Source organism: Anomalospiza imberbis, chromosome 3 (assembly GCF_031753505.1).
Source record: "Anomalospiza imberbis isolate Cuckoo-Finch-1a 21T00152 chromosome 3, ASM3175350v1, whole genome shotgun sequence".
In the NCBI taxonomy this organism is placed as follows: Eukaryota; Metazoa; Chordata; class Aves; order Passeriformes; family Viduidae; genus Anomalospiza; species Anomalospiza imberbis.
The window spans coordinates 46,736,875-46,757,832 of NC_089683.1; the positions used below are offsets into that span (position 1 = coordinate 46,736,875).

At 41.5% G+C, this 20,958-nt stretch overlaps 1 protein-coding gene and 1 long non-coding RNA gene across 4 annotated transcripts in view; one reads left to right on the forward strand and one right to left on the reverse strand.

Annotated features, from left to right (window-relative positions):
* REV3L (REV3 like, DNA directed polymerase zeta catalytic subunit) overlaps positions 1-9,255 on the reverse strand; it is a 118,815-nt gene extending 109,560 nt beyond the window's left edge. Inside the window, exon 1 of one of the 2 annotated variants that reach the window (XR_010997195.1) lies at positions 8,745-9,255. Coding sequence is in view for 1 of the 2 variants with exons in the window: in XM_068184263.1 (XP_068040364.1) it covers positions 8,745-8,883 (139 nt within the window). In the remaining variant the exon portion in view is untranslated. The remainder of the gene's footprint in view (positions 1-8,744) is intronic. The other variant, XM_068184263.1, reaches the window with a different exon arrangement.
* A 764-nt stretch (positions 9,256-10,019) lies between these two features.
* Positions 10,020-20,958, forward strand: part of LOC137470682 (uncharacterized) — a 34,341-nt gene continuing 23,402 nt past the window's right edge. The window contains exons 1-2 of one of the 2 annotated variants that reach the window (XR_010997200.1): positions 10,020-11,103; positions 15,706-15,768. This is a non-coding gene — a long non-coding RNA (uncharacterized lncRNA). Of the gene's footprint in view, positions 11,104-15,705; positions 15,831-20,958 lie in introns of those variants that run through there. The other variant, XR_010997199.1, reaches the window with a different exon arrangement.

The window sequence follows — 20,958 nt, forward strand, 5'->3', positions numbered from 1 at the left end:
ATTAGGTGCAACATTCCACAGTCCTTTCAATATTCATACCGAGTACTGCATGTTGATATTGCACCTAAAGTAGGACATACAGCTTTTCTGTAGTAAACACTGGTTTAGTCAGCAAACAGCACAGGAGGCACAACCTGAATATAAATAAGCAGGGCTGCTCCTACTTTTTCTCTAATTTTTAGGAAAAAAACATGTCACTAAAGAACAAACACAGCTTAGCAATGGTCTCTGTACTGAATATTCTCTTTTCGTCCTCTTTCCAAATCTTAATCAGTTTTCACCAACAACACCAAAACCTTCCAGTAACTTTCACAGCCGTAGGGCAATCAGCTTAAAGACAGCTCGCTACCTGGCAACCTTTCCACACCATCTGAATGCAACTGTGCTTACCTGGACACACAAACAGGCTGTACAGAGCACCTGGATACTCACTATTGACAAGAGTAATCTCTGTAATCACAGAATGGTGGAAGTTAGGAGGGACCTCTAGAGGTCACCTGGACCAAATTCCCTGCCCAAGCAGGGCCACCTAGAGCTGGCTGCCCAGGACCACATCCAAAGAACTTTTAAGTGCCTCCAAGGATGATGACTCCCCAGCCTGAAACCAGAGAAGGCATGCATGTATACAAAAAAGTAACATAAGATGAACTCATAAACATGTAGTCAACATGACAGACTGCAAATATATGAGTTGGGGAAGAAGTTATCCGAAATGGCTGTCTGCATACTGATTGCAGGAAGGCTGCAACATACAGACATCAAATGGTTCCTTAATAAGCCATATGGCTCAGCCCAGCCAGCAAGTGTGAAGTTTTATTTAAATGCCCTGCCAAAAAATACACAAACTTCTGCATACCTTATAACTCCCCTGTAATAAAAAGCAGCTCTTGAAAGAAAAGAGCCTTAACAAACATGCATGAAAGAAGCCTATGCAAGAAGTGACATTTCAGACAGTCCCTATATATCTGGTACAAACTTTTCTGGTATTTGTTTAGGTTCTTGTATATTTTGGGCTCTATTCCCAGTCTTAACTGTATCACTGGCAGAAAAAATATTGCCTGTTTGCAAGCTCACATACTTGATTATTCCACTGTAATCTTCAGAATTAGTTTCACCAGAATACATATAGGTATTGTGAATAATAGTGTGATTATGTGTAACTATACAGATTTCACAGCAGATCTTTGTAATCAATCCCTGGCCATTATTAACCAAGCCTATGCATTAACATTATAATTGTTACCACCACTGTAACTTTGGTCAACATATAAAAGAACATTAATTTACTGTTCACATTTTTTTGTTATTGGGCAGTGTAGTAGCCAGAAAGAACACTGCTTGTAGACACCAGCTTCTTCATTGTACTATCAGTTCTGCTATTTATTTGATGTAAGACCCTAAGTAAATTCATCCTTTTCTTTACACAAGTATACCTTGCTGTCTGTTAAGAACATGTTCCTGAAATGTGAGATAATTCAATATAGTGAAACAATTCTCCCCATTGAATAAATGTGATATAGAGGAGATATATGCAAGAACTTAAAAAATGCACACAATTGAAACATATAGGGGCAGACAGTGAGGAAAAGGCAAAGAAGCAAGTTCATCAGTTGTCATCTCAATATCCAGTGATGACAGACCAGGAGGCTGAGATACTGGCTTTGCAATAGCTGGAGATAACAGAGCCTCTTTAAGGTGTAATTAAAGAAATAAAAATTTTTCAACTTCCAATTGTCCTGAGATTTTGATGAGCAGGTTTTCTGTAACATGAGATCAAATCTTCAGTGACTCTGTCCAATAATTATTAAAAATTTTAGCTGCTTTATTTCTGAGACAGAACATTGACTATAAATCTTTTAGTATGCGTGTTCATATTGCCTCCTTCCAAATGGTTGTATGTTCACCATCATGCTTCTCAGAGGCCCACTGCACACAGAGGTTAATCAAGTCAACCAAGGGTAAAGGACAAAACCAAGGTAATGACAACAGTTAGTAGAAGAGGGTATTATTAAATGATCAATACTGGAACTCTGAATACGAGAGACTGAGAAGAAATTGATAGCATGGTATTATCACACCTGCTTCCTTCTTTCAGAGATTTATCTTGTCTACTCAGACTGCAAAAATTACTAAGCAGGAGCTGTTTCTCACTGAATGTTTACACATCATCTCATCCTGCCAACCTCAGTTGTGATATGCATGTGCTTCTCTGGTAAAATTAAGAGAGACAACTATTTTCAGACTAGTGTGCTATTTTGAGGAGGTTCATTTTACACACTGAAAAAGAATATATTTCAACCAGCAGCCGAAAAGCACTCTTAAGAAGTATGTAACAGAACTGGAAATTATAGCTGAGATAGATAAGCTCCTGGTCTACTTCCAGGGACACTAATCATAAAAACCAATCCCAGATACAATATAGATGTAACTACTTTGTGGGACACTTTGAAGTCTGCAGCTGATCAAGTTTCAAGCACGTAGGGTCAGTTATGTATGTTTTTTTTTTTCCACTGAATTACAACAGCACAAAAATATTCAGTGACTTGACCAGGAGGTACTCTGCAATAGGAAGCAAAATATTGGTTATGAACCCAGTATCTGGATTCTATTTAGAACATTAATTTTGTCACAGTATTTAAAAGTTTATTTAAGAAACAGAATTTTAATGAGTTGTATATAGACAAGTATGAAATTGGCTACTTAAGTTCAATGCTAGCGAAGCAGAATCTCAGTTTATTCAGGCAGCCTCTGATGCTCAAAAAGCTCAGCAGGCCATCTGTACAAAGTATGTAACAAATGCCTCTTTAAAAAAACCCAAAAAACCAACAACAAAAAAAAATCCAGAAGGTTCTTAAAAAAAACCCAGCCAAACACAACAAACCCACCAAATCCCCATCTCCACCAAAACCCGACAATTTAGAAATTTTAAAACTTTTAATACATGAGGCAATTTTTTAAACAGTTCTTCAGAAGTATGAGAAGCCTGTCAGTGCAAGATGCAGAAATGTTATGCTGGAAGTGAAGCTACACTGTACAACACAAAAATCTTTTAGGCCATGCTTCAGCCCACAGAATAACCCTTTATCAAGAGTTGTACACTGCTATGTTTTGGGAAAGGGTGTGGAAAGGTAAAGCAAAGGCACAAGCCTCACCACAATGGCTATATCCTCTTTTGCATCCTCTCACTGTGAAGCCACAGAAGTGGAAGTGTTAGCAAGAGGTAGTACCCGTTTCTGGGAAATAGAATATGGGAAGTAGCAGCAACAGGAACGATGCTCATCTGTGAACACTAAACTAAGGAAGTTTCAGGGAATGACTACTGTAGAGGACAGTGTCTGAAATGGTAGTGAAAATGGGGAGAGGAAAAGTTCATCATGAGCTGAGCGTGGAAAGCAGCAAGATCCTGCAATGAGTTCAGTCCTTCTCAAATGAGCAATAACAGAGTACAGAAAGACACAGACACTGGATGGGATCAGATATACAGACTAGCCAGGTCAGTGAAGGGGGAAAGGGAAGGGGGAAGAACAGAAGAAAGAAGATAAGCAGGCCCCTTCACTGAGTCATACCAGAGCTACTGCTGCTGGAAGGGAGCCAGATTTTAGCTGGAGCTTTTGCCTCTGCTTTTCTTCCCCCCACCTCAGAAAACCAAGAAGTGAAAGCACCAAACTTAGATGTCTACCTGAAATACACTCAGATTTTGCTGACTGTAAGCCCCTACTCTCTATTACATTTAGCCTCAGAAAAACTTGTAATCAAAAACATACAAGAGTAACTCAAAAACATTCTTTTTTTTTTGACTGGGTTTATATGCTGCCCTGAGTAAGATTCTTTCTTGGATCAGCAATTTCATAATGTAAAATACAAAAGCCCTGCAAACAAGACAAATACATAAAGTGGCAGTTGAGGACAGCAGTTATATTACTCCTCAAATTACACACTGCTTTTTCCTATGTAAATTCCTAATCTGCCTTCTCCAAATGCCCTCCTGTCAACTGAACACACATTTTTCAGCCTAACACCCTTCAAAAGCAATTTAAAAATGTGCACCTATTTTTGTAAAATTTATCACATATCAGCCTCAAATCACACTCACATCAAAATGATTTTTTTTGGAAATACATCAACTATCTGTTTGACAATATTCATTATCACACACCAACAGGTATCTCCTATGTGGTTTATGAGTGGTATCCTCAGCTACTTGTGCTCGTCTTGTTATTTGAAGTAATAATTTAGCGACCTCAGCTTGCTTATTAATGTCTCTCCTAAAATGACACCCAGTTCATCTATTCTCCCTGATTTTTTTTATGAATGGATTTACAGCTTGGTTCTTTCTGTAGTTGAATAAGCACCCAACAGAAACACTCAACTGAGCATTCATGTACAAATGGTCAGTGAAATCTTGAGGACAGACTCCAAGATCCTGAAGTAGCCAAGAACTAGTAGGAAACAAAACAAAGCTTTAATACCTCCATACACCACAAGAGACCTCATTGTAAACAAATCTTCACGGTACCAGCTAAATGGAAGCAACATGAGATAGCAATCTTCTTCTGAGATCACCTAAATTTAATACAGATTTGGAATGAGGCTTAGGGTGACTTACAGTGCTTGATTTGCAGACGGAATTAAATTCTCTTCAACATCTTCATTAACGACTCGGACACAGGATTTGAAAGAATGCTAAGTAAGTTTGTGGCTACACTCAACTGGGAGGAGCTGCTGACTCCCTCAAGGGCAGACAGGCCCTGCAGAGAGACCTTGACAAATCGGTGAGATGGGCAACCACACACCATAAGAGGTTTAACAAGGTCAAGTGCTGGATTCTGCACCAGGGATGGAGCAACCCTGGTTTTGTCTCTAGATCAGGAAAAAGGCTCTGGAGAGCAGCACTGCAGAAAGGGACCTGGGGGTTCCAGACAACAGCAAATTGAACAAGAGTCATTAAGCTATTAGAGAGCATCCAAAGGAGGGCCACAGGGATGGTGAAAGGTCCTGACGGGAAGCCACATGAGGAACAACCGAGATCTGCTTGGTCTGTTCAGCCTGGAGGAGACTGAGGGGAGACCTCATGGCAGTCTTACATCTTCCTTATGCAGGAGATGCAGGTAGAGATCTCTTCACTCTTGTGACCAGTGACAGGACTCGAGGAAGCGGCGTGAAGCTGCATCAAGGAAGGTTTAGGTTTGATATCATGAAAAAGGTTTTCCTTGCCTAGGAACAGGCTCCCCAGGTAAGTGGTCACAGCACCAAGCCTGACAGAGTTCAGGAAAAATTTGGACAACACTCTCAGGCACATGGTGTGACTCTTGGAGTGTCCTGCACAGGGCCAGGAGTTGGACTTAATGATCCTGATGGGTCCCTTCCAACTCAGCATATTCCATGATCCAATGACAAAGATCTATCAAATTTACCTCTTCCCAAACAAAACTATACACGTACATGACTTTTGATTACAGATATGTCTTACCTTATATATATCTATTTTGAAGCTATAAATTCAGGTATTTATGTGGTTGCAAAAATCTTAACAAGATTCAGATTAGCAACAGGAATGACAATTCAAGAATTGACAATTCAACTAACAGAAAAATAAGTTTTCATTATGACTTCCCTCTAAACAACAGGCCTTGCAATTTTTCAAAGTTTTTTTCTATTTTTACAAAGAGCATTTACAAAAGTACTAGATAGCAGACCATACCTCCTGAGAATAGAATGTGACTTTGTTTCACACTTGAGCATTACCTAGTGAATTAAAACCTATTGTTTTTATGTAAAAGCAGCAATATTATGAGACTCCCTTAGAGATACAAAAACTGGTGTATCAGATAATATCTATGCTCTTGTACAATCAAGCATGAATTCAACACTGCTTTCATTGTATTACCACCATGGCAGCGTTGCAGCATTTCTGAAATTATACTTTTGTCCACATCACTATGTCAACAGACATGCCAGTCTGCTTAAACAGCTAAAATTGAATGAAATGGCTCAACCAGCTCACTTCACCTTTTGCTACTGTAATCAGAATCTTACTCTTTATTTCACAAAATAACAGAACATAGCAGGCAGATCTTTGGGCTTAAACAAAATTTTGATTCCTCATCTTTCAAGCTCTCACTATGCAAAGATACAGGACATCAAGAGAGAATTTGCATAGCGTTACCAAATACAACAAGATTTCTTCCTCAAAAGGCATAAAGAAGTTGTCAAATGTTACTGCCAGCACAGTACATTCTAGAAGCTGATCCTTCCATTACTCTTAATTAAAAGTCTGGCTTTTTCCTCCCCCAACCGCAAGCCACTTTCATTTTACAGATTGTACCAGTAAACCTTTACAAATTAATTGTTGAGTACTGGATTACATAAAAGCCTTCAAAGGTAACACTGGCAATCCCTGTCATTCTCACACTTCACTGAGAGCAGTAGATGGGGCAGAAAGCACAGGTGGGTGCCTTCAGGACCACGGTTCCTTAGCTGCTGGCGGACATAAGGATACAGCAGTGCCAGACATTTGACTTTCTGAACATCTGCATAAGCCACTGCCACACATCAGTCAAACCCCCTTCACTCAGCAGGTGTCATTTGGAGTCTGTTCTGACCCTGACTCCCAATTACCTGCACATCTTGGGCACACAGATAGAAACACACTAAGAGTCTTGCAAAGTTAATCATGCTGGAGGTGGAGCAGCCAATACAGCCATAATAGGCTGCTACCATGGAGGCAACAAGGCAACTGAGCACCTTTCCTGGAGGCCAGGCACACACATTAAACCCAATGAGAAAGGGTTATTCCCACCCAGACCAAGTGAAGAAAAGCATCACACTGCCTGTAAGCCAAACAATAAGGACATTGCATTGCCTTAGACAGTATGCTAGAAGTTGTTTTCACTATTTCTTTTTCCTCAAAGAAAATGTCAGTGTAGATGTAAGTGATTACACTTCGTTTTAAATTACACCTCTCAAGAAATAGCCTGAAAATCACTGTCAGAGTACTTCTGACAAGGAGTGCTTAGGTCCAACACCTCTGAAGAGAGAGAATTACATATGTCTGCTTTTATAAAAAGGCAAAAAAAAGTAGAGATGCAGTAAGAAGCTCATGAAGCTTAATAACAAACATTACTGAAGGTACAAAACATTAAAAAAAATTTAAAAGTTTAAAAAGGAAATAAACAGGATAGACAAGTAATACTGCTTTTGCAGACTCTAGTGAATTGTTTTCTCTAACAAAGACAAATTAGAAACGCTTTTATTATGCAAACTGACATTAAAGTTTATGGTTGGGGAAGCCAGGGATTTCCTACCGTATTCCTAATAGCTGGACAACTAAACTACTTCACTGTTTACTTTACGATGCCACATTCATGATATGGCATAGCCCAAACATTTTCTTAAAAGTAAATAAGCCTTAATGAGTTAACCACACGCATGCACAAAATTCTGCTACCTGCCAACAACCTCAGGCTCTACATTTTTTAATCATGAAATAGTTACTCCTGCCATTACATAAATATTATTACATAATATCTCCTTTGTATGCAGAATTAGAGTTACAATAAAATAGGTCCCACTATTTCAATATTGTATCTATTAATCCCACTCATTCACTTAAAAATTTGGAGCTGTAGTTGCATCAGAACACAACAGCTTGAATATGTCACATTCCTCTGTGCTTAAACAGAGAAGACAGTTAATTCTGGATTAAAAAAAAAAAACAAGCCGACAAAAAAATACAACAAAAATAACTGCTCTACTATAATAACTGCCTGAAGGGAAAGACACCTCTACTATGCTCTTTTATTACATGCTTTTTTGTCATGCCTAAGATTTATTGTATGTGTATAAACAGATAATTTTCAACATGCCAGTCAATAAAATATGCAGAAATACCTTAATTCCCAAGGTCAGCATTACACAGCGTAAGTGTAAAGAGATCACAAGCAATGATGCTTACTATGGCTAATATATCAAAAGCCAAGGGTTTTTCCAATTTAATATTTAACGTATGGGCAAACTACAATACATATTAAATTAATTTTCCTAAGTATGTACTTTGTTAGAAATTTGTTCTGAGAACGTATTTGTTTGTGTTGGTCAGAAACACATCTGAGACGTGGGACGGCTGTAAGCACAAGGCCACACGGCCAAGAGGCAGCGAAGTGGCATGTGACATTCGGGAGTCTCGGGGGGCAACATGTGGCCGGCGCTCAGGACGCTCCTCTCTGCAGTGCAGCACCCGCGCCTCCGGCCGTGCGCGACCCGTGCCGCGACACGAGCCCCCACTTCCGAAGTGCCGCACAAGTCCCACTTGCGCCCGCACTCAGCGGCTTCCCCTTGTCCGCTCGCCCTCTCGCAGCAGGAGCTCCCGGGAAGGGCAGGAGAGCGGCGGAGGGCACCGGGACGGGCCGGCTCCGGTGTTTGCACAGCTGCGCCGCTCTCCCGGGGCAGCCCCGCACAAAGCCCCGGCGGCCCCGCAGCCCCGCCGCCACCGGGCGGGCGCGGCGCGACACCCGGGGCAGGTCCCCGCTCCTCGCCGCTGCCCTGCCGTCCCCGCGGCCGCCGCTGGCAGGTGAGACGCGCCGCAGCGGCGGCGCCGGGCGCGGAGGGGGGGCGCGACCCAGCCACAAAGAGCGGGAGCGGGGTGGGCGGCGGCGGGGCCGGCGCCAGCGCGACCCGCGGCGCCGCAGCGGGGGGACGTCCCCGCCCGCCCGTCGATGGCGGCGGCGGCGGGGGTCATCCCTTACCTGCAGGGGTGGCACCGAAGACTCTCACGACGGGCACCCGTTTGGCCGGGGCCTCTCGGAAGCGGGACTGGCAGGGGTCCAGGCCGGGCAGCGGGCTGCCCATGTAGTAGTCGGCAGTCACGATCCGCACTGAGAACATGTTTGTTCGCCGCCGCCGCCGCCGCCGCCGAGGCACCAGCACAGCACCGAGCGAGCGAGCGCGGAGCGAGCGCGGAGCCCGCACGGCTCCCCCCGCCCGCCGCCGCCGCAGCGAGCGCGCGCGCGAGCGCAACACTCCCCGCGCCTGCCGCTCCTCGCCCGCCCGCGGGAGCGCGCGCAGCCCCGCGCGCGCCTTGTCTGTGCCTCTGTTGCCCCCGCCCCCTCCCCCGCCCGATGCCGCCGCTCTGGGCGCGTGCGCGGCGGCGCGCCCCCCGCGCGCTCCTACAGCCCGTGCGGCCGCGCGCCCCTCAGGGACAGCGCGGGCTCGTGCCCCGCGGACGCCCCGGCGGCGACGGCGGCGCCCCGGCCCCGGGCTGCAGCTGCTGTTGCCATGATGATGTCGTCACGGATGCAACCACTGGGAGGACGGGGAGGGGGGCGGATGGGCCATGTGTTGGGGGGGAAAGGCGCTCAACGAGCGGAGGAGGTGTCCGTCACTCCCCTACACACACGCGCGCTCCCTCCCCCCTACCCCCCACCGCCTTTCGGTTGGGCTCGGCAGGCTGGGCGCGAGCGCGCGTGGGAGCGGGGGGAAAAATCCTTCGCCTCCCCTGGTGGCAAGGGAGGAGGCAGGGAGGGAGAGAGGGACGGCCTCGGTGATTCGGCGATCGGCCGCGCGGGCTGGGGGTGAGGCTGCGGAATCCCGAGCCGCGGATGGGGCGGTAGAGGCAGCGCTGCCGGGACACGACGGGGTTAAGCTAGGTCGAGCGCCATTTTGAATGGCGGGGAGGTGAGTCTCCCCACGCCGCAGGGGCCAGCCAAAAAACCCACCCAACCCTAAGAAGATGGGGGCGAGGAGGGGGACGGCACCGGGAGGAGGGGGTGGAGCGGCCGCGCTCCCGCCGGCGCGCGCCCTCGGGGTGTGACGGTGAGCGCGCGCGGCGCGCGGGGGGGGGGGGGCGGGGCCGGGGCGGCGGAGGGACGGCGGCGATTGGCGGCGGGGCCGAGCGCGCGGAGGGGGCGGGGCCGGGCCGGGCCGGGCGCGCTGCGGCGGAGCGGCGGGGGCGGGGTCGCGTCCCTGCGGGCGGCTCGGCCCCGCGGCGGCCGCGTCCCCCCCCTTTGCTCCTGCTGCCCCTGCTCCTCTGCCTCCTCCTCCTCCTCCGCCTCCTCCGCCCTTTAGGAGAGCTTACTTTGCGGTTTGCAGCGCTCTCGTGCAGGTTTTTATTGAAAACCATAAAACAGGCTTGACTTTAGGTTGAGGCATTGAAAAAACCTTGAGTTTAGGTTTAAGATTCCTGTTGCAGTCTCTTTGTCTGAGAGCTGCAGATCCGGGGGTAAAAACCCGAAAACATAGCAAATATCCAAAGAGTTGGCGGTGTGGGAGATGAGCCAGTTAAAAGGCCAAATGCTCTCAAACGCGCTCGGAGTGATGCTGATACTTGTGCGTGCAGGACTGGATGATACGAGACAAATGTACAAATCTATAAAACCTGACAAACGTCCAATATGTAGAACACATGTTTTGCATTTTGCTTACATGTGTTTCAGGTTTAGATTTGAACAAAAGACAGGTCAGGCAGTTGCTACCCTTCATTTTTTCATTGTAATGAACAGGAAGCTTGCCTGTCTACTCAGGAGTAACTGGTTTCCTACTCTTTCTTTGTAAGCTGTTTATTTTCTATACCTCACATCTGTTTTCCTCCTTAAACTCATTTTTATGTGAACAGAAAAAGAAAATCCAACTACCTAGTCATCAAGAAGTCTTGTGTCACAGAAGTGGTTGAAATCCAAACTATTTTCATTGTATCTAAAGAATAACTGAGCTACAACTTCATTTTTTACAGTTGTTTACATCTGCAAAGCTAATATTTGGAAAAGCTTTGGAACTGCAAAAATACTCTTATGAATACTTTGATTTCACAAAGGCTAATAAATCACTAGGAGCTTACTGGTGGGGCGTGTTAACAAACAGCATCTCTAACTATTGTTATTTGAATACATTTTGTACTGCTCCCTCACTAATCCATTTCCTTAATTTTCTGTAGAACTTTGGTAGGGACAGTAACAGTTCTTGTGTTACTCCATTCCATGCTCTGTTTTCTTTCTGTTCACATGATCTTAACTTGCTGAGCATTGTGTCTTCCCACCACTGTGCATTTCACTGACAGTTTAATGTCTTTGAACACTGGCAGATGTGGTCTGATGCCTACATGAGCTGAAGGTAGATCAGCAGTCCTCCTCTGTGCTAGGGGTACCAGTCCACTGCTGTATTCTGTTGTCATCTGCACAGGCAGGAGAACATGATGTAGTATCTGCCCCTCCATTGGGTTGGTTGGTGGATAAACCAAAACATTTGAGCCACTAGTGGATTCTGGTTTCTCCGAAATTAGTGTGGTGAGATGTAGCACAAGTTCATACCTGGGAGTCCTGCTGAAGAGAAACCAGTTGCCCACAGTAGAATAGTGTAGAAAGCTGAAATAACTAACTTCTTAGAAGCATAAAGCAGGATTTTCTAAAGCATGTAATGCGGAGTCTTCTATTTAAAATTACAACATTTTTTCTGTTGTTTATTAAATCTGGGAGAACCATGCTTTGAAATCACAAAGAACAATTGATACCTAACCTAGAGCCAGTTACCTATTCATATGCGGTATTAATTTGAATGTTACTCAGGAAAAAAAAAAGTGACCTTCCTTTTTGATGTAAACAGTGTAATCCACATGAACATTAAACCTGGGCAGACACTTTTGTGGAACTTGCATGCTTTCTGAGTGGTGCCTTTTCAGTTTCCCTTAGTTTCCTGCAGCTCACTTCTGCTTTCAGTTTTGTCTTGCAGTCAAGTCAGTAGGTTTGTCTGCAGGGTTGCACCAAGGTAAGACTATCTTCAGTAAAGGTTTGAGTCAGCGCTGTCACAGGACGTCCCCTGCCCTCGTCTCATGTCAGTGGTAAGCATTTGAATAGCTGCACAAGAAAGTTGACTTGGAAACTGAGCCAGGTAAAAGCAATCCCACCAAGAAATATGGGTTAGTTTTAACCTCGATCATGTCCTTGATCCTGCTTCATTATGTAGGGGTGTGAAAGCCTGTGCTTGTACAGAGGAGAAGGCAGTGCAGGGACTGAGATTGAGCAGCAGGAAGAAAGAGAGCACTTCTTCCAGAAAGCTTGGCTTGTGGTAGTTTTAAGTTGCTGAAGTCTGAAAATTGGTTTAACTCTTTCAATAGATGACAGACACAAAGCCTGTTTCTGGATTTCCTACATTTCAATTTGTGTGTCAGTATTTGTTTTTAGGAGTTGTTTTATGTGTTGTTCACTCACATGTGTGTATGCATGTATGATTTATAAATCTTCTTGTAGTTTACACTTCATTACCTGAAAATGCTGCTTGCCTAGGGTGGCAGTAATTGTAAAAGGAAACATCCTCGTTAAACGGCACTACCACTCATTTTCTCTGGTACTGAAGCGATATGCGGAATAAATAAATAGACTCCACAGCCTGGTGTAGTTATGAAGTGGGTATGTATGTCAGCGCCCGGCACAAGTGAGATAGCTCTCCAAAAACTTGTGCCCCGAGCCTCAGTCTGACCCACAACTTTATTCACAAAGATGTTCCATATGCAACACATTACACAACTATGCCATGCATATTCAACCCCTGGCCCCGCCTGTCCTCGCCTCTCATGCTAAATAGGTCCACGCCCTTCTGGGCACGCGTGGTTTGCTGTGGTGGTCGCACGGGGGTCTCGGGGGTCTTCTGAGGCTGAAGATTTTAGGCTTCCTCATTACTGAACTTTTGAACTTCTCCTCTCTGCGCGTGCGCTTTTGGTCCTTCAGTGCTTATCTGTGAACGTCTGTCAGTCTTGATAGGCTTAGAGACAGAGGGGCTTCTTTATCTGGGTTCTTTGCATCCCTGGGTATTGTTCTTTTATGCAAGAAGCTTCAGAAATTTGCATTTTCTTATGCCTTTTGAACCATGGTAGAGGTTTCTTAAGTAAAAGGTTAAAATTCAACACATAACCCTACAAGCTAAAATATAAATGCTTAATTAATTTTGTTAACTTAAGTGAATTCCAAAAACCTCTATTTCAGTACCTCCAAACACTATATGTTCTCTCTCTTAAGGTTTCAAGCCGATTTCTGTTATAAAGCAAGTCCCCCCCCTTTCTCTGTTCCTCCAGTTGCTAAGCAGCAGCTGTTCTCCCCATTAGCCAGCCAAGTATTTGCATGAAAATAATCACTCTTGAATATATAACTGGTCCTAATCATGCACAGCTAAACAGCTGTACAATCAAAATTTGAGTATTAATAGTATTACTTATCAGCATAACTGATGACTGTCTTTTAAGTCAGAATTTCTCCATAGAGTAAAATCAATAAAGGCTTGCCCTGTTTTCTAAAACAAAAGACGTGTCAGTTTTTATTTTTGTTTAATGCTTCTTTGTAGCTACTTAAAAAAACTGGTCACAAAATGATACCTGCAGTTCACAAAAAATTAAAAATGCAAATATAAGCAGAGACAGAATCATCTACTACATGACTACTCATGATGGAGGCCAAGGGAAAATCCACATTTTCAAATATCTATTTATAGTAGCCGAGTGCAACAAAATTTGATTATAAAGAGTTTAGACTGTGAGACAAAGGTAAAATTTCCAGCAGTACATCTTAACTTCAGAACCCACTTTGTCAGTCATGTTTGAGTTCCTGTTGATTTCAAGGATGTTCAGTATTTCTGAGGTCTGTGATCTGAAATCTTGGAGTCAGGGGTCTCTTAGGGGATTTATCCAAGCTGTTATTTCAGAATGAGAGCTGAGTGGGGCTTGTATTCTTGGGTGCTGTTTTTGCAGGTGACAGAAACACAGTTTCTGCAGGGAGAAAACCTGGACACATGGATAAAGAGTGATATGTGATCCATCTAGTTGGTATCCCAACCTAGACAGTCAGACTGTTTGCATTACACAGGAAGGTTATTTCCCAGTGTGGCCCCACTGCCTAAATGAATGAAGAAGATCTAAATCTTCACGCTGAAATATGTGGTGCTATGCTGTATAGTTCTGCCCTGCCAGATGTGTACTTGATTTGTCACGTGTGACAGTCCATAGTCTTGTTAGACTCCAAGGCTCTGTACGCACCCAGTGCAAGAAGTCCTCACTTGAGGGTTCTGACAAGCCTTGCTTACAGTCCAGGTAGTTAAACCCAATAAAGTCAAAATGTGAAGCAATACCATGCATGTGCATCAGACCAGCTGAAAGTCAATTACTCTCTGGATGTTATCAGATAAAAATCTAAAGACGGTGTATGAACAGCAAGGAATTAAGCAACCTGTGGATACCAAACTGCCTTAAAATGGCTCTTAGGATGCTGAATTAATTTGTAGGGGTAACAGTATTTTGGGAAGAATGCTTAAGATCCTAATTAATGACATGTTTGTTTGTTTGTTTGTTTTAATTCACAGTTACTAGCTACAGGCTAGGCAGCAGGCTCTGAGGTGTGGTCAATGGCATTACCATCAGTGTCTTGTCACTAGAAACCTGATGGGACAACGACACTAGGTCTCAATTATGAAAATATTAGAAGTATCAAAAAAGTCTTTTAGCAAAGACTCTTAATAAACCTGTCAGGGCAAGAACAGTGCCATGTGATTGGAAAATCACAAATGTGCTTGAATGAGAGCCCATGGGCATTGTATGGGACACAGGAAACAAATTATGACATAGGATATGCAAAGGCATAGAAGTAAAAAAAAAGATATATATCTTTGGTGTAATGACATTAGATTCTGTTTGGGTAACTGTGTATTTTTAAAATAAAATAATTGTTTTACAAAATTAAGTCAATTTCACAAAATCATCAAGGCTGAAAGCGACCTTCAAGATCAGCTAGTCCAACTGTCACCGAAGAACCACCATAATCAAATTAATTCTGTGCTTCATATAAAGATTCAGTATAGTGTCATATGAGAAAAGAAGGAAGACGCATAACATAAAGAATTGCTGATGAGAAGTTCTGACGGATTATTTTGAGAGAAGGACTATAAAACTGGAAGTTGACTCCAGGTAGAATCTGCCCATTTAATGCCTTTAGTGCAGTCCTAGTTAGCATATAAATAGAAGTTGCTAATAAACTTAAATTTGAAGGAGAACAGCATATCAAATAAGATCTAAAACTTTGGAGTTAAGAAAGAAGAAAAAAATATTTAAGCCAAAGAACACTCTCAATGTAGAATGATTAGGCATAAACTAGAAATGAACTTTCCATGGAAGAAAGTTTCTATCCAATGGACGGATGGATTTCTTCTCTCAGTGAAAGCAGCAGGGCAGAACATATTTGTAAATTTTAATATGGAGATTGATGAGATTATTGAAAAGGTTATATGATGTTTGCTGGTTATTGCACATGACTGCACCTGATTATCAAAATTCTAGAAGGACTGCATGTAGATCCCTGAACATTTCAATAAAGGGTTCCTCTAATCAATGCAGACACTTTAGCCATTAGGATAAATGAGTTCTCATCATCATTGTACAAAACACGTTGTGTACCATGAAGATGGTACAGCTTTCTGTTTCAGAAAATCTGGACAGCGATGTAAAAGACAACCCTTCCAACATGCATTGTGGCCTTATGTATATGTTCCTATCTGTAAATGAGTTGTATGTACAAACTCATATACATAATCTTTATATGAAAATGCAAACTACCTTTGACCATTTTTGTTTCCTGTTTCCATTTAGCAACTTATGTTTCAAACAGTTTTCATTGAAAGTTATCCTTTTCTTTGTTGTTTTTTTTTTTTAATAATAATTTTTTTTTGTAATGTTTTCAGGTCTCGCTGTTGCCCTGTATCAGAAAAACCTGCCACAGAATATGCCTACAGGAAAATGCATAAGTATTCAAGAAAATTATATAAATTTAAACATAAAAATTAATAAAGAAATACATGTGTAACAATGTAGGACTATGCCACTTTTTGAAAAAATTGAGAAAGTGTAGTTAATTGAGAAGCAGCACATGCATCATGTAAGAAAAGGGCCAGTAAACACTTAATTGTAAAGATGAGATTCCTGATCTGCTCTTTGCTGACAGAATTCTACATGTCAAGAAGTGACTGAGGTTCCCTTCCATGCTTGGAAAATGACCTATTGTCAAGACTGAAATAATTATAGGATTGCATGAGGAATTCAGTTTGGTGTAACAGGAACACACATTGTTGGGAAGCAGTTAACAGAATAGCAGTAAGTGGCATTTAGAGATTGCATATATGACAGTGAGAATTTCATAGATGAAATTTGATTAAGATGAACTGTTTAAGTCTTAGATAATTGAAGAATAGTGCTAGAGTTGTTTGCATTGCTGAACCAGCGTAATTTAAAGACCTTCTGCCTATTGCTTTGTACTAATGACAGTATAAGTGGGGAATGGACTCAAAAGAGAAAACAGTGTGTAATGACATAACATTCGAGCATTACTACTATTTTGGGAAATGGTATGTTCAGCAGAGTTACTGGCAAGGAGTGGAGTATACAAAGAAAAGTGGTTGAGCATTTGAATAGCTTTAAAAAAAAATCAAAATAATAGGTTTATTTTTACAGGGAGAGCTACCAATCCCTCCATACTCTGAAATTTCTATTCCACACAATGCAGCTCAGGTAGATGATTGTAAGAATTGCTTTTAAACAGGCAAGTGAAACATAATTTTTCATATTCTAGTTCTGATGAATAGCTGAAGCATTTAGTTGAAAGTCTCCATTGAGAAATACGTCTGGTGTGAAGACAGTTAGCCCAAATGGTTCAAATAATAAGTAATTAGAAGGATGTTATAATGGAAAATTTTCAAGTACTATAACTGCCAAAAGCCCTATCATTCTTCTATAACTTGTGTAGCCAAATACACATGAGTATGTGGTTATTATTTGAATTTCTGTTGTTTTAAAATGGGAAATTGGTTTCTGTGAATGAATCACAGAAATGGGGCTGGATGGTAAGGAGTGAAAGCCATTTAATTTTAGATGCTCTGTTTTTTCCTGCCATGTAGTCTGACTTATGGGAGGCATTCCTCGTTCATGCATCAGACAAAGTGAAAGAAGCTCTAGCACAATATGTAGATCAAAAACAGCCATCTGTTATTCAAAGGGAAAGAGGAGTGTTGCTATAAGAGTAAACTTAAAATGTTTTAAGATTAGCTTAGAGATGGCAGAGCTCCATTAAATATTTTGTCCATCTCTGTTGGTCGCTGTCATATATGAATGTATACATTATACTGAGGCTTCAGATGCCTGCTATATTTTTTTCTATTAGGACAATTACCTCTAGTTTAGAACTCAGTATATACTTTCTCTGAATTCCTAAATAAGTATGTATATATAAGCTTTTATCACCTCGAATAATTATTTTTCCTTGTTGGGGTTTGTTCCTTTGAAATAATTTTCCTGATCAAACTGAATGTTAAGAAAAAAGCATTTTGAACTTTTTACTTACTTAGCTTAAGCTAAGTAAAGTAACACTTGTTTAGGCTTGTAATATTTCCTTTTGATTCTTTCCAGCTCCCAAAGAATTTCTATTATTTTTATGTGAATTCCATCCAATTTGCATTGATCTTTCTTGTAATATGCCTAGAACATATTTGTGATTTCCAGACATGGTTGTAAAGAGTGTGGATGAAGCACTTATGTTTTATGTCCAGGCAACCGTATGACTTCCATTTGTAGGGCAGAATTAATTACTTGGGAGTATTGATGTTTGGTCCACCACCAGGTTTGAAGGACTATGATGACTGTCCACAAATAAAGTGCTGCACAGTCTGCTTACAGCCATGTTTAGACAAACCATTACCTTCCTGCTCCAGGATGCACTGCTTCCAAGTATGCAACCCAAATCTAAATTAGTCTCTTTGTTGGTACTCTTACAAATCTATTTGTAGTTTCTGCTTGCTTGTTATCTTTAGATCCTTTACAAATATGATGCCTCTGGGGTATTGCCATCCCACGGAATATATTCCAGAATCTCTTCCAGAATATTTCTCTCAGTCTTTTCCATAGCCATAGCTTGCTTTTTCTTGTATTCCATTTAATTTTACAGTTTTCTGGCTGCATTTTAGCCTCACCAATTTATGTTGAAGTATCTCAGTGTCCTCAGAGTTGCCCACATTGTAGCCTCTTGGGGATTAATGAAGCTGTCAAATAAAACAAGGCCTCACAATGGTTCCTGTGGCACCACAGGTATAGATAAATTACTTGTTTTCCTATATTCCAATTTTATCTTGAGCCCTGTAGTAGTCACTGTTTACTTTAAGCTACAGATTTTTTACACCTTTGGAGGTCCTTTGGACCTCCCGTTCTGCATTGTAACCTATGTAGCACATCCCAAGAGATTTTTGACGTTTCATTGGAGTACCATATGTGTTCCAAAAATTGAATTATGTACTATCTAAAGAGTTCCTTTGGACCCTGTATTTTGTTCTGGCTTTTGGGGAAGTGGAGATGTTTGTTTTATTGTAAGCTAAGTATTGTCTAGTGTTCTACAGTCCTTTAAGGCTAACATTTTCAGGCTTGCTTCATCTGAAATGAAGTTTAATGCAATTTCAGAAGTAAGGCTCTTATCTAGATTTCTAAAAAAATAATTTTGTGGTTACTGAAGCCTACTTTCAAAAGGGTTCACTTAACGCTTTTTGCTAGTGTTCCTTTTTTCCTCAGTACTCTCATTGAAGGGATGATATTATTATGTTATTTTAATATTGAGATATTCTTCTTCTTATTACTATGACTGTCTGCAGACCCATCAGCACACAGATCTACCTGGACAATTTGAAGTTTGCAAATAATGTATTGATCATTTTATGTCTCTAAGCTTGAGGAAGGTACCACTGGAGATGCAAAATGGGGAAAACCCCCAATATAGAGTAGATCTGCTAATCTAATGCCATGTGCTAATTGAATTTAGGACAGACTGAAGGGCAAGACACTGATTCTGTTTCCAGATTTGGGGAGGAAAATCATGTATGCTGTTTATGAACACCTAGTCACGTACAGAAATGGGCCATGGTCTCTCTGGGAGCTGTGCATTCAAGTGACTGGGACTGGATTCTGTTATAATATGGTGCATGTTTCCTGCTGTGTCTTGAATAATCTTGCAGCTGTTTTGCTTAGAAAATCAGTAACACTTGTTTTTGTCCAAAAGCAGGAACTTGATGACTTGGCTAATAAGATGAAACAACACTGCCCCCAAAATCTGTGAAGTATCAAGTACTATTCCATATTCCAGCCTCTTCACACTTCACCTCCACCTTCCTTTCCCTGTGCTACTTTGTAAGCTATCTTGTGGAGACAGTACTTTGTCCTGTTTTTCTGAGGACAGGATTGAGGCTTTTTACCTGTTTCATTTTTAATCTCTAATAATTAACTGATGTGTTTGCATTAGGACATTTTTGAAAAAAAAAAAAAAAAAGAAAAAGGTGAATGAAATTACTAATGCACAGGGGGAAATAGGAAATTATTATGCCATAAAAATAACTTTGAAAGAGTCTCACATTGTTCAGAGAGGAAAGAGAACCTTCTAAGAAGTGATCACATTCTCCAGCTCAGCTTTAGACACATTCTTTACCTTTAAAAGGAAACAGAAGATAATCAGTCAGTAAATCAAGTGTAGTTGTGGGCATGTCTGCAAAGCTGTAGCAACAGTCTGAAACAAGGCATTAGAGCTGGACATTTGAAACAAGAATTATCAGTGCCAAGGTCTCTTGTGCTTTGAGGAAAATGGGTATGTCTTTCATTAAACAATACCTTTTCTCCATACCCTGATTTTTTTTTTTTCTTGATCGTTGTCTAAAGATAGTAGCTATGGTGGCTATTCTGGGTAGATCTTTAGGTACACAATAAAATACAGACTGTATTTTTGTACTGTAATGAATAAGCTTTTAAAAGCATTCTATTTTTTTAATATCTATTTGTTTGAAGAGGAAATGGGATTTCTTATGAAAAATGTCCACCTTTTCTTAGTTGCTGTTGGAGGAAAAAATAGCATGTTTAAGGACCACATGTTTTAGCTGCCACTAATTTTTGTGATCAAGCTTTCAAAACCAGTAATCTGAGTTTCCCCTGTCTTGCTCCAGCCAAGGTTATTAGTCAGTTCCTTAATTTCTTCTTTTTCTTACTGGCACAGAATTGCTTTTTTTTTAAAGTACTTCAGAAATTACTTCTTTTAGACAAAGGAATCTACAGCATCCATGTTTTTCAAGCTTATCCTGACTAACTTTAATCTTTTATCACAATTTGAAGTATTAGCATGTTTTAAATTAAATAGTTCAGTTTAGAAGTAAATTCCACTCAGATAAAGAGAAGATACAGCAGTTATTGCCAAAGGGATAAAGTGCATTACCTGGAAACATAAACAGCTTTATTTCTTGTGTTCTGACAAAAAATGAGACGAACAAGCCTGTGATAGGCACAACTTTTCAGTAAATACTGTATTGTTGTTAGCATAACATATATGTTCCCTAAGAACCCAAAACTTTTAAAGTTTATTTTAATTTAATAGTTTATAAAATTATAACACTGCTACTTCCAAGGCTTAAAAGTTCCAAATTATTTGGTATGAACTGTAGCATTAGAGTAGAATTCATAATTTCCTCCTTTGGATCCTTTTTAATGTTACTTACCATATATTGCAATTATACTGGAAATGTAAAGGGCTGCTGAGACCAGTGCATCACCCTGCCTTCCAGTGCTGTCCCTGAGCACTGTGGGAATGCTGCTTTTGATGGCTCTTGCTCTTATGGTCCTAAACTGCCCCCCAGCATGCTGGCCAGTTGACTAGCAGGTTGGTATTCAGGTTTGTTCCTTGGGACCATTTTACTAAATCAAATTTTTTAAATGTGCCAATTTGCCAAATTCAGAAGAAGACCTTTAGGGTTATTCAGTTTCATTGATTGATTCTTTTCCATGTGCTTCAAATAGAACCACAGAATGGTTTGGCTTAGAAGGGACTGCAAACATCATCTAGTTCCAAACCTTCAGCCAAGGGCAGGGACACCTTCCATTAGACCAGCATGCTCAAACACCCATCCAGCATGGCCTTGAGATGC